The sequence below is a fragment of the Cloeon dipterum genome, chromosome 3, assembly GCF_949628265.1.
Source record: "Cloeon dipterum chromosome 3, ieCloDipt1.1, whole genome shotgun sequence".
NCBI lineage: Eukaryota > Metazoa > Arthropoda > Insecta > Ephemeroptera > Baetidae > Cloeon > Cloeon dipterum.
In genome coordinates, this window is record NC_088788.1 from 7,564,086 (window position 1) to 7,575,600 (window position 11,515).

Consider the following 11,515-nt stretch of genomic DNA (forward strand, 5'->3'; position numbering starts at 1 on the left):
AAGAAGGTCTAGTCTTCGCTTATCAGCGAGCTCTCACTCAGCGCGACATAATACAAACATTGCGACTTGTGAGTAGATTGAAAGAAAGTCTAAGGCACTCTGTCTCCCGTTAAAGCGCCGCTGCTATAATTATCTCGCTGACTCGCCCGACAACTCCCAACACTGCACGGACCGCAAGCCAAAACGCTCCTCAATTGGACTCAAAAGTGAGAATTTCATTGATTTATACGTTTAAAGTTTAGAAAATATTTCGCTCTTTATACAGCATACAGCATTCCGTTTAAAAAAAGTCTTTTGTTGGAGGGGGGCTCTAAATAACGCTAATTTTTTATGTTTTCGCGGCCATTAGTTGATGTTATTTTGGTTTTTCTGCTCGTTAAATTAAATAATTTCTTATCTAGAAGGCAAGTACGCAGCAGCTGAACTATATAATTAATCCAATAATAAAAAAACTGACGATGGACCAACCGTCATAATTTTAAATAATCATACAATAATTAATTATACTATAAGTTCCTCCGGTGCAAAAATTGGTATATTATTTCTCACTGCAAAAAACAAGACAGCTCTCTTGAGTCCGTCATGTCACGATGTTGTGTTTTTCTTTGCAATCGCCTCCATAACCAGATAAAAAGAGATTAAAAAAAAACCTGCTCTGGCTTTGCATTCTTTGATAAGAACGCTGAGGCAGTCAAACGAAACGTGTTAATTATTTAGTTTAATATTTTTAGTTTTCCCCAAAATTCGCACTGCAACAACCAATCAAAGTGGGCGGGGCTTCTTTATGGTTAGTCACGCGGCTAGTGCTGAGAGCGCGTAGCGCGCCGGTCTTAGACTTGGACTTTCTCGACTTGTTGCAGCGGCGATAAAGCTCAGGCACGAACGTGTCGAGTCGCATCCTCCGGCCGACGGCGGAGGTTCAACAGCTGTGACGTCATCACCTGCTCGCATTTCTTGCAGATTCTTTTGGATTTTTATCGCAGGCATCGCACTTTTCGCAACTGTCATGCTGAACTACAATAACAAGCAGCCCTTCCAGTTTCGAGGCAATGGCGGAGGCGGAAATCAAAGACATCCAGGATCAGGGTAGGCTTTATTCTAGTATATTTTAAGAAAATTGATTTACAAATTTATGTAAATTTAGAAATAATGGAAGAGGATGGGGCACGGGCCAAAATACGTTTGGCAACGCTCAACGCTCTTTCCAGATCAACGTGAGTGTTTCTAGAAATAAATAAATGATAAATATTAAATTAATTTCTGATCCTGAATTAGGTCGGCTCAATCAGGAGCACTGGTGACCTGGAAACGTTCATCAGGAGCGAGGGCCGAGTGCCGAGCTGGGACTTTGCAGTCTTGCATGACACTTTCCGCGAGGTACAGTCCCTTTGTCCCTTCTCTCTCTCCATTGTCCTCTAATGTAATTCAACCATTTCTAGCTCGATTGGCTCAAACACCAGCAGTTCACTGACTTTGTGAGCGGCGTGGTGACCCTGGCGGAGAGTCAGGACCACTTGGTCCTGCAGGAGCGCTTCCGCAGGGACAGGTGCGTGGAACTGAGCCGGCACGAGGTGTCAGTGCTGCTGGCCAACGCCTTCCTCTGCCGCCTCAAATACACGGATCACAAGAGCAGCCTCAACTTCAACAGCCTCTACAGCTCCCGGGGCGCCAGGGAAGTGAAAAAGGAGAAGCTCAAGTGCCTCGTTTTGTATCTGTACTTTGTCCTGACCAATTCACATTATGGTAAATTTGTTTAATTTTATTAGACTTTTTATTGAATTTATTTTCCGGCAGCTCGCGAGACAGTGACATACAGAAAAGTGAAGATGCACGCGCAGGATGAGAACTCATTCAGGCAATTAAATTTTGCAGACAGCCAGAGTGTGCTCAGTGAAGTGGATATTATTCCTAACCAGAGTCTGTCGGAAGCCAAGGGAGTGGCTCAGGTGGATTTTGCGAACAAGTACTGATTCTCATAATATATTCGATTGCATTAGGCGTTACTTAAATTCAACATGGCGGTTTGAAAGGACGAAAGGCCACAATTTTTTTTTTTTTAAATTGCAGAAGCCATTTCTTGAACCCAAAGATGGTAAAGACCTTAAAAGAACCAGTCCGCCTTTTAAGCCATTTAAATTAAAATGAATTTTATAGCATAGGATTAAGGTGTTTCTAAAATCCAAAATGGCGTTCTTTAAAGACCATGCCGCCATCTTTACGAATGATATTGTTTTAGGATTTTTTGCGTTTCTGAAATAGAAGATGGCGTGATTTAGGGGCCACCATTTTTAAATCTGAAATTAAATAGGTGTTTCAAAATCCAAAATGGTGATCTTAGCGAGTATCATATTTCCATTAAATATTTGAACTTCATAATTTAAAACTATATAATCTAAATATCTCCATATTTCCTATTTTTGAATCAGTATTTTTTCGCTTCTAGGGGAATCGGAGGCGGCGTCCTGAGCAGCGGTTCCCTGCAGGAGGAGATAAAATTCATCACGTGCCCTGAGCTGTTGGTTTCCAAGCTGTTTCCTGACGAGATGAGAGACGACGAGGCCATCATTGTGGAGAACGCGCGCTTCTACATTCAGTATACGGGCTACGCCAACTCGTTCCGCTGCGTTGGGTTGCAGCCGCAGCCGCTGGACTTTGAGGGTCCGCTGCTGGCCATCGACGCCACCGACTTTTCCAAGGGCTACGGCCCAAACGAGCAGTACCAGAAGCACCACGTGATGCGGGAGCTGAAAAAGGCCTACGTTGGCTTCAGCAATGTGGCCACCGACGCCATTGCCACTGGAAATTGGGGAGGAGGTGCTTTCAAGGTTAGTTTTAAGATTTGATTTTTGGATTCAAAGATGGCTGACTTCTTTGGTCTTTTTAAACGGAAAAAATGCGTAATTTTTAATAAAATTTTAAGGGGTGATTCCCCAGCAAGTTTAAAAAATCTATAAGAATCAAAATGGTGGATTTAAAGGAACTTGCGTTCATGCCACGGAAATTTGACCGATCGTTCGCCCCGCCCACTTTAGTTTCCCTTATCCATCGCGCGCTCTAGGCGATAGTATTCGGAAAGGTCTATCACAGGGAGCTAACTTCACTCTGATCAGCTGACTCATGCGCGTGATGTAGTAGTGGGCGGGGCGAATGATCGGCCAAATTTCCGCGGCACAAACATTAAAAGTAATGTAAGATTTTGCACTTATCTCGTCAAATAATCATTTTTATTAGATGACATCCTTCCGTTTCCTTCACATTGACCTTAAGAAAAAGGCATTTCATTTTTTTTAGGGTGACGCTGAGCTGAAGTTCAAGATTCAGTGGTTGGCGGCAAGCCTGGCGGGCAAAAAACTTGTCTACTACCCCTACACAAGTGATTCGCTGAAAAACCAGATCCACCAGGTGGTGCTCCAGTTCCGAGGACATACCACAAGTGAGTTTTCTAATCAATTAAAACATACATGACTTTTAAAAATGTGATTTATTAGGGGATTTGTGCTCTTCCTTGAACCTGAAGAGGGACGTGCCTATAACAGAGCCTCCTCGCGGATTTAAGCGACAGCCAGAAGCCCCGATTGAAAACTACATTCAAGCGAAACGTAATAAGCCACGTGTCAGTACTCTGCTCGTAACAGTCGTTTATAATTTGATATTAACCGTACATATATACAGCAATTAATTTATTTTTTATCAATTTGTGTCTGGTTGTGGGTGGCTGTGTGCTTGGCCATTTGGGGAGTTTTGTGTGAAACGCTGATTGATTCTTACATTTGTTGAGGGTTTGATTATGTCCCCTGCCGAAAGTGCAGACTATCTGGCTCTGTGGAGTACTGTCGCAAAATTTTTCAAAGTAGGACCTAGCTCTACAGGAACTTTTTTACTGGAACTGTAGTTTTTTCACTCGCAATTTAAGTAAAATTGAAGAAACTGAAAATTTAATGCTTTTTGTGAATTGTGCCACGATCATTGCAAATATTTGGTTCAAATTTTTATTTTAACTCATTTCGTCTTGTTTTGAATCAGAGATCTGGTGTCTACAAGACCAAAAAGCCCTGTACGTGGTGTTTCAGCCTCATTGACACGGAAATTTTGAGTTTCATTGATTTATTTATTGGTTAATAGAAAATAAATTTTCATATCTGGGATTTAACACAGGTATTTAGTAAAGATCAAATTTTGAAACCAGTGATGATATTTTCTAGTTATGACTTCTTATGATATTTTCCAACGGTTGCGGTTATTTTTTAAATACCAAAGAATATCCGGGAAATTTGCAAATAGCTCTGAAACGGGTTGAGATGATGGTATGGTGCTTTTATTGCCAGGTACTTAAGCTCCATGTTTGCCTTTAATATACGTTTCTATAATTTAATTTTATAATTTTAATTTATTTTTAATACATTTTATAATATAATATATTTTAATACACATTTTTTCAGAATCACAAAATGATGCAAGACAGTTTTGGTCCTGCTGTTATAAAAAAATGGTAAATTTTATCAGCTATATCAGAATATTATTAGTCTAAAATTAACCATATTAAACTTGAAAAGCTCAGAAGCAACCCTAGTGGAAAATTTTACAAAAAAGCCAACGAGTGATTTGTCTCTTTAAACCATTTTACTGTCAGATAAACTTATTTTAAATTTTAATTTGAAATTCTAAGGCCGACAGCGCTTTCTTAAAATTATTGCTGAAATCGTCAGGTGGCACATGGTTCTCATCAGGAAAGGCTACATGAATTCAATGGTTTTGCCAAAAATTATGCAGCTGAATACTAATAGTTTCTTTATAAATACAATGCACACAATGCGCTTCATTCACCAGACTCCCACACCACACTCCATTAAAGACCCTGGCGACGGCCATGTATTTCTGCGTGGACATTATATACAGTTATTTCTGTTCAGTGAAAACCATATTTATTTTCCAATTTACATGCTGTGTTTTGCCTGCGGTTTTTATCTTTGCTTTCAATGTTGTTTGTACAATTATTCAGCAATTTAATTACTCCTTTTAATTATAATTTCAGCACCAGTTTACGGAACAACCGCGTTGGCAGGAGGCACAGCGGTTCCCTCGCCAAGTGGCTCATGGCAGCCGCAGCAGCACAGCGTGGTTCCCCGGTCTCAGCAGCCTCGGTCAGTACCGCATTTTCCGGTTTCTGATGAAATTCGTGCCTACCCAACGACCCGTGGGTCCGGTGGCCGAAATGCAGATGGACTCAGACACAGACATGGAGGCCGGTCCGAGCAGGCCAATAACTTTGGCTGCTGTCCCGACACATTCAGCTGCTGTATTAGCTAGGGCTCCCGCGACTATCAGGTCTGGAACCGCGTTTGTCAGAAGGGCTTGGAGCACATTTTGGAGGCGACGTTTGAGGGGTTAAATCATCGTGTAAATTTGAAACTAAATATCTAGTGTCAAGGCTGATGAGCTTTATTATTAATCTACTGTATTTTACTAACGCAGAAAATACTGCGTCCTGTTTGTTTGATATATTCAATAAATATTATAATTGTCTGGATGATACATGATTGTATTTCTGTTATAATCAATAAAATTTGGTAAATTAAACAAAAATTTTAGTATATGTCAATAACATTTCCCTCTTATTCTTTCTCTCAAATAAATAGCTTTATATACATAAATAAAATAAACTAATTCAAGAAAAAAATAGCAAACGGAGTTAGTTAATTGTTAAAAAAACTAAAAATTACTGAAAACACCGCACTGAGTAGCAATCAATTTAAATCATTGACCCAGCAGATGCTTTTTGCACCGAGGGGAATTCGGGCACAGTGCAGTCCTTGAGTTTAGGTGGCAGGTCGTTCCCCATGGGTATACTACCCTGAAAGGGTTGTAAGAGTAGGCTCGCTGGCTGAAAACGCTGCACACTGGCGGTGAAGCTGGTCGTTCGCGTCGCCTCTCATCAGTTGTCGTTCCTGTGATTAACACATTAATTTCTTTTTTTCTTTTGAAAACGTTCATATCTGTGTACATCAGGTGCAAGTCGAGTGGCACAATGTGTGCTTCTTATTGCGGCGGTGGTAGTCGTCTTCCATGGATAAAGATTAAAGCACATGCAATTATTAAGAAAATAATAAAATTATATTGTAATGATGATGTCTATTTCGAATATCATTATTTCAAGTCGAAACCAAAATATTTTTCAATTTTGTGCATTAACTACACATGTAGTAAGCTTTAATTTCGCTTAAATCAGCTAATCTCCAAGCTTAAATTGCTATTGTGTACTGGACTAATAAAATGGCTAGGAAAGCAGTGATGATGCAACCTGTGTTGCTTCTCTGCGTGGCAAGCTGCATGCGCTCGTCGTTTTAAAAAATTGTTTCAGCTACGAACAGGCAGCGCTTTCCATCTTTTTTATCATTTTAAAAAGGAAAATCAAGTTCATTGGTCGTGCCTTTATTGTTGAACCTTCACTTAAGATCGAGACATAATTGCTTTTTTAATGCCAAGAAATTTTATCATTAGTCGAAAAAGGCTAAAGAATAAGTCGAAATTTAAATTATCATCCTGATTTTCTCGAAAGTAGTGCGATTTCCAACTTTGTTAATTTGACTAAATAATCATTTCTAATTCTAGTTTAGTGACTCGAAATGCTCAAATTGCTCAACGGGCTGGGACTCGTCGCTACTTGCTGGTTTGCACCTTTCCAGCATGCGTGATTTGGCTTCACGGGACGAATGTCTAGCGTTTCAATGCAGTCCTCGGTGCGGAGGCAAGTGGCCTTTGAGTGGGCTGGGTCCCTGTGCGGCCTGGTGCGCCCATGTTATCCGTTCGCGGTTAAATTGGGACCCGGGTTTCAGCATTCGTGCTAGTGCAGTGCGCGGCCTTCCCGCTCCGAGAGGACAGGGATAAAAAGAGCAAAAAAAAAAAAATAATTTTTCGGTTTCTTTGCGTTTATTGCATTGACAAACAATCGTGTTGTTCCTTGCTGCAAGCAATTTTGTATCATATATGACTAAATGAACTTAGTAAATACATATACATACAGCACAATTTTTTACATTTCTCCTTCTCTTCCTCGAATGATGAAAGAACTGAGTTTTAAGCAGAAATGAAAGTTGGTTTTTGTTCTTTTGAGAGCGATTCGTTTTATTCGTGGAAAGGATTTCCTCTTCCTGTGTGCAGCTCTGAGTCAGAAGTCGGAAAAGAGGAGCGGTCGTCGAAGCCGCAGATTGTCAGCTCGGAGGCGAAAATGAACGCACACTTTCTGCTGCTCCTCGTGATTCTCTCCTCAGGTAATATCTCCTTGTCAAATATTGATTTTTATATTAACAATTTAACGTTAACCATTACAATTTAATGGAAAATACTCCAAGCTTCATGAAGGATATCATAAATTTATCTAAGAAGCTCCTTTTGTTTAAAATGAACAATGAACAGCTGGATTTGGCTTCGCTTTTTTTTTTACTTTATACAACATTTTGGTTAGCCTTTTTCCTTATTAAAATAATTGAACTTCGCAAATGGATTTGAAATAAATGTTTTGAAAAGTTTTTTAGCTTAGAAATATATTTAACGTTCTTTTGAAATCCACTGCGTAATGTTCATTTTTGTTTGAAAAGTTTTAATTTAAATTGTTTGCATTTCTTGTTACTTTATTGCATACTTTGCATAATCATAATATGAAAATGAAATTAACTTAAAGCATATTTTCCTGGATTTCGAACAAACGATTACTTAAATAATACGCTTCATTATATAAAATGTTCACGGAAACGTTTTTGGAATATTTAATATTTAAATTAAATTCCGATCTTATCTAATCATGTTTAAAAGCATTAGAACATGAATGCATTTTACAGGAAATTACGGAAATTACAAAAAATGACGTGTTGCACCTAGCGCCTGCAAAACAGCAGATATGCAACCCGCGTGTCACGCACGCATTTTTGCTGCAGGTTGTAGGATAAAAAGAACGCGTTTAGAATTTAGGAATTGAAATCCAGCGCTCTTATAGTGACTAACTGGAAATTATTATTAAACCTTCACAAAAAAAAATAAAAATAAAAAAAATCGAATAAATAATAGACAGGTGAAGATTTTTAGAAAATTTTTAGTTTGAATTGAAATTTAAAACAGCTGAAGTTGTAATTTAAGCTACTCACTCCCTGTTTTAAAAAAATATTAACCGCAGGAGATAATTTTTATTCGAGGTTCTCAAGGGTTTTTTTTTTGTTATAGTTAAATTTATTTTAAAAATAACATTTCGTTGGATTTCCGCCTTGGGTTGCAGAGTTGGGCGTGGAAGCGTGCTCGCGGCGGCGGAAGGGTTCGCGGCTGGCGGCACTGGCGCAGGAGGAAACGTGCGGGTGCGTGCCCTTGCGCACGTGTCCGCCCTTCCTGGCAGCACTGGGCACCAACGTCAGCAGGACGCGGCTGCGGGCCCTGCAGAAAGCCACCTGCGATCCGATTGGGGACCCTGACAACCCTGACGTCAAGTGCTGCGACAGATTCCTCAAGGAAATCGAAATGTATGACAACAATTTTCCAAAATTATTTTTAATTAAAAATGATCGGGGAAATTTCTTAAATGAAATCCAATATTTTAAATCAGTTTTTGGGCAGTTTTTAGCTGTGAGATTTTTATCAGATTTTTGATGATTTTGCAGGGACAATGAAGTGATGGCGGACAAAATTCCAACGAGGGCAAAGCTTGTTGATTTTGAGAAATTCTGCGGCCAGTTCGAGCCGATGCTAGATCCGAGGATTGTCGGTGGAAAAGACGCAGCTCTTGGACAGTTTCCGTGGATCGTCAGGCTCGGATACACTGAAGGTCTGGAAAACCAATTCCTCTACAAAATTTACAAATAAAGAGAAATGATTTTAAAGCAATAGATTGACAAATTATATAAGAAATAAATTGGTAAATTAACTCTTTTATGTAAGCTTGAAAAGAAATTGTACAAAAATTTGTCATCGATAAAATAATAAAAATGAGAGTTCTTGGTTTCAGAGCCAGGCATGGACGTGGACGATGCCATTTTCCTCTGCGCCGGTTCCCTGATCAGCCATGAACACGTGCTCACGGCAGCACACTGCATCGAGAGGCAAAAGCACCTTACACAATTGTGAGAAAAATACGAATATTTTTTTTTTAATTTGTAAAAATATCTGCTCCTTTAAAATTTTACTTCCAATTTTTTTTTCATTTCTCTTAATATTTTTTGTAAATAAAAATTGAGTAATAATTTTTTCTTGTCGATATAGAGAGTGGGTTTTGCTCGGCGAGCTGGATGACCGCACTGACCCCGACTGTGAGCCACTTCAGGGGTGTGCGCCGCCGACCCTGAAAAGAAGAATAGCTTGGAAGGTGGCCCACGTCGAGTACAGCGCCAACACCTTCAAAAACGACATCGGACTCATCAAACTCGACAAACCAGTCAATTTTACAAGTAAATTTATTTTTCTCAGGGTAAGAATAGAAAGGTAAAGAAAAAAATGAATGATTTTTCAGACTGGCTTCATCCAATTTGTCTGCCGAAGGGTCCAGGGGCGGATCTTGCCAATTCAAAAGCCGTCGTTGCAGGATGGGGAAGGGTCGAGGCAGCCCTTAATGGTACAATTTAATTTATTCCACCCAGAAAATACTGATACATTACTATTAACGATACGCCAACAATTAAAACATAAAATGAGCTCCTTTATCGAAGAAAAAACTAAAATTTGCCAAATGTATTTTCCACATTTTCCAATTTTTTATATACGAAATGATCATTTAGAAAATGGACTTCATTTTCAATTTTTGTGATTTTTAAACAGTGACTAGAAGGTAAAGTAAATAATCTGAATTATCACGACACAAAATCTGCACATAATTAACCAAATAATTAAATTTAAATAATATATTTCTAGGTAATTCCTAAGTTAACAGTTAAAAAATATAAAGAAAAAGCCTAAAGGAGCAACTTTACTATAAGATTTGACAATTAGATTTTTTTCACAACCTCTTTTTAAATGAACTAAAAATTAATTTTCAATTTCGGATTTTCTTCCATAACAAAAAATCAAATTATAGTTAAAAAATAAACATTTTAGCAGACAACAAGTCGTAATTGTTTTTAAAATTCGTCTTCAAATCACAATTTCCCCTGCTGTTTAATCATAAAAAAGGTTCATCTAAAAATTGTCCTCATATAGTTTTCTAACAAATTTAATACCGTTTTTCTTTTTTAACATTTAAAAAAATTCTTCCAGGTCCGCCAAAATACAAGAATAAGCTGCAGTATCTGTGGAAGCGGGTGCTGGCGGAGGACACGTGTGGGCAGCAGTACAAGCGGTCGCTGGGCCGTGGCCAGTTGTGCGCCGGCGGCAAGAAGGGCGAGGACTCGTGCGACGGCGACAGCGGCGGCCCCCTCGCCCGGCCCGACCCCGCGGACCCTGTGGGACCGTACACGCTCATCGGGGTCGTCTCGTTCGGCGCCAAGGACTGCGGACTCGGCACCCTGCCCGGCGTCTACACCAGGATCGACACCTACCTCGACTGGATTGCCAAGGTCGCCGCCGCCGATCCGAAAAACATGTCGGTCACGATCAGAATGTAAATAAAGTTAGTTCATTAAGGGAAATTTGAAACTTTGTCATCTAATTTATTCCCCAGATTTTTTGTTCTTCGAGAAAATTCACTAATTTTCTAGGAAAAATGGAACATTACAAAATCAACTAGGTTTATTTATTTATTCATATTTTTTTTTCAAATTCCCTTTAAAACAATCTTGCTGTTTTCAAATTCTACCAAAATCCAGGGGAAACTGACCAAATTCTCCTAATTTTTCGGGTTGATTTCACGTTTTTTCAACAACGAAACTATCTCGAAAAAGAAGAAAAATAAGGAAGAGCCTTTTTTCAAATTATTTTACTTAATGAGGGTCATTTCATTTAATTTTATTCTTTTCGATATGCCAGAATTTTTGCAACTAATTATTACTTTGACTTACAGAGAATGTCGCGCTAAAAGGGAACGTTTTTGGGCTTGGTATTTCATTTTTTATCTATCTCCAGACCATAAATTTGAGAAAAAAACTCATTTTTCGAATTACAGGTATTTTAACCGAAAATTTTCGTTGGGGACATGGTTCTACTAGTGCAAATGCAAAATCCCCTAATTTAACCACATTCTGAAATCCCATCCCTAGAGTGGGCCCACATAGATTTGGGCATGCTTTATATTTTGTAAGGGACATTTTTAAATTTTTGAGTACTCGTTATAAAAATAAATGTGTTATCTATCCTCATTGTTAGTATTAAAAATAGTTGGAATTTGATTCCTCTCGTCATTGAGAATTAAATCTGACGGATTTTAATTGACTTTAAACAAAGTAATCAATTTATTTCTCCTCTCGCCCCAAAGAACCTTCTATTTTGTAACAAAGTGTACACCAAATTTAATTCTATCGTTCAGGTTAATGGTGCTTCTATTCATATCATTTTTTTAAAATTTTCAATACTTTAGATTTTAAAAAATAAATCAGTCCCAAGGCTAGAA

The 11,515-nt window shown here is 38.7% G+C and overlaps 2 protein-coding genes across 3 annotated transcripts; both read left to right on the forward strand.

Moving 5' to 3' along the window:
- Positions 1-78: 78 nt before the first annotated feature.
- Positions 79-5,576, forward strand: LOC135939133 (poly(ADP-ribose) glycohydrolase-like). 2 transcript variants are annotated; one of them, XM_065483342.1, is made up of 10 exons: positions 79-206; positions 861-1,086; positions 1,145-1,214; positions 1,276-1,377; positions 1,440-1,743; positions 1,795-1,963; positions 2,444-2,825; positions 3,292-3,433; positions 3,489-3,613; positions 5,033-5,576. In XM_065483342.1, exons 2-10 carry the CDS (start codon positions 1,007-1,009, stop codon positions 5,387-5,389), a joined length of 1,731 nt encoding a protein of 576 aa, XP_065339414.1. In that variant the 5' UTR covers positions 79-206; positions 861-1,006; the 3' UTR covers positions 5,390-5,576. The 2 variants fall into 2 exon arrangements, with proteins under 2 accessions (XP_065339414.1, XP_065339415.1); XM_065483343.1 differs by having other exon boundaries at positions 3,489-3,599.
- A 1,497-nt stretch (positions 5,577-7,073) lies between these two features.
- LOC135939162 (phenoloxidase-activating factor 3-like) lies at positions 7,074-10,587 on the forward strand. The gene is made up of 7 exons (XM_065483390.1): positions 7,074-7,268; positions 8,267-8,504; positions 8,643-8,806; positions 8,987-9,101; positions 9,241-9,425; positions 9,488-9,589; positions 10,228-10,587. Exons 1-7 carry the CDS (start codon positions 7,085-7,087, stop codon positions 10,572-10,574), a joined length of 1,335 nt encoding a protein of 444 aa, XP_065339462.1. The 5' UTR covers positions 7,074-7,084; the 3' UTR covers positions 10,575-10,587.
- The last annotated feature ends 928 nt before the right edge of the window (positions 10,588-11,515 follow it).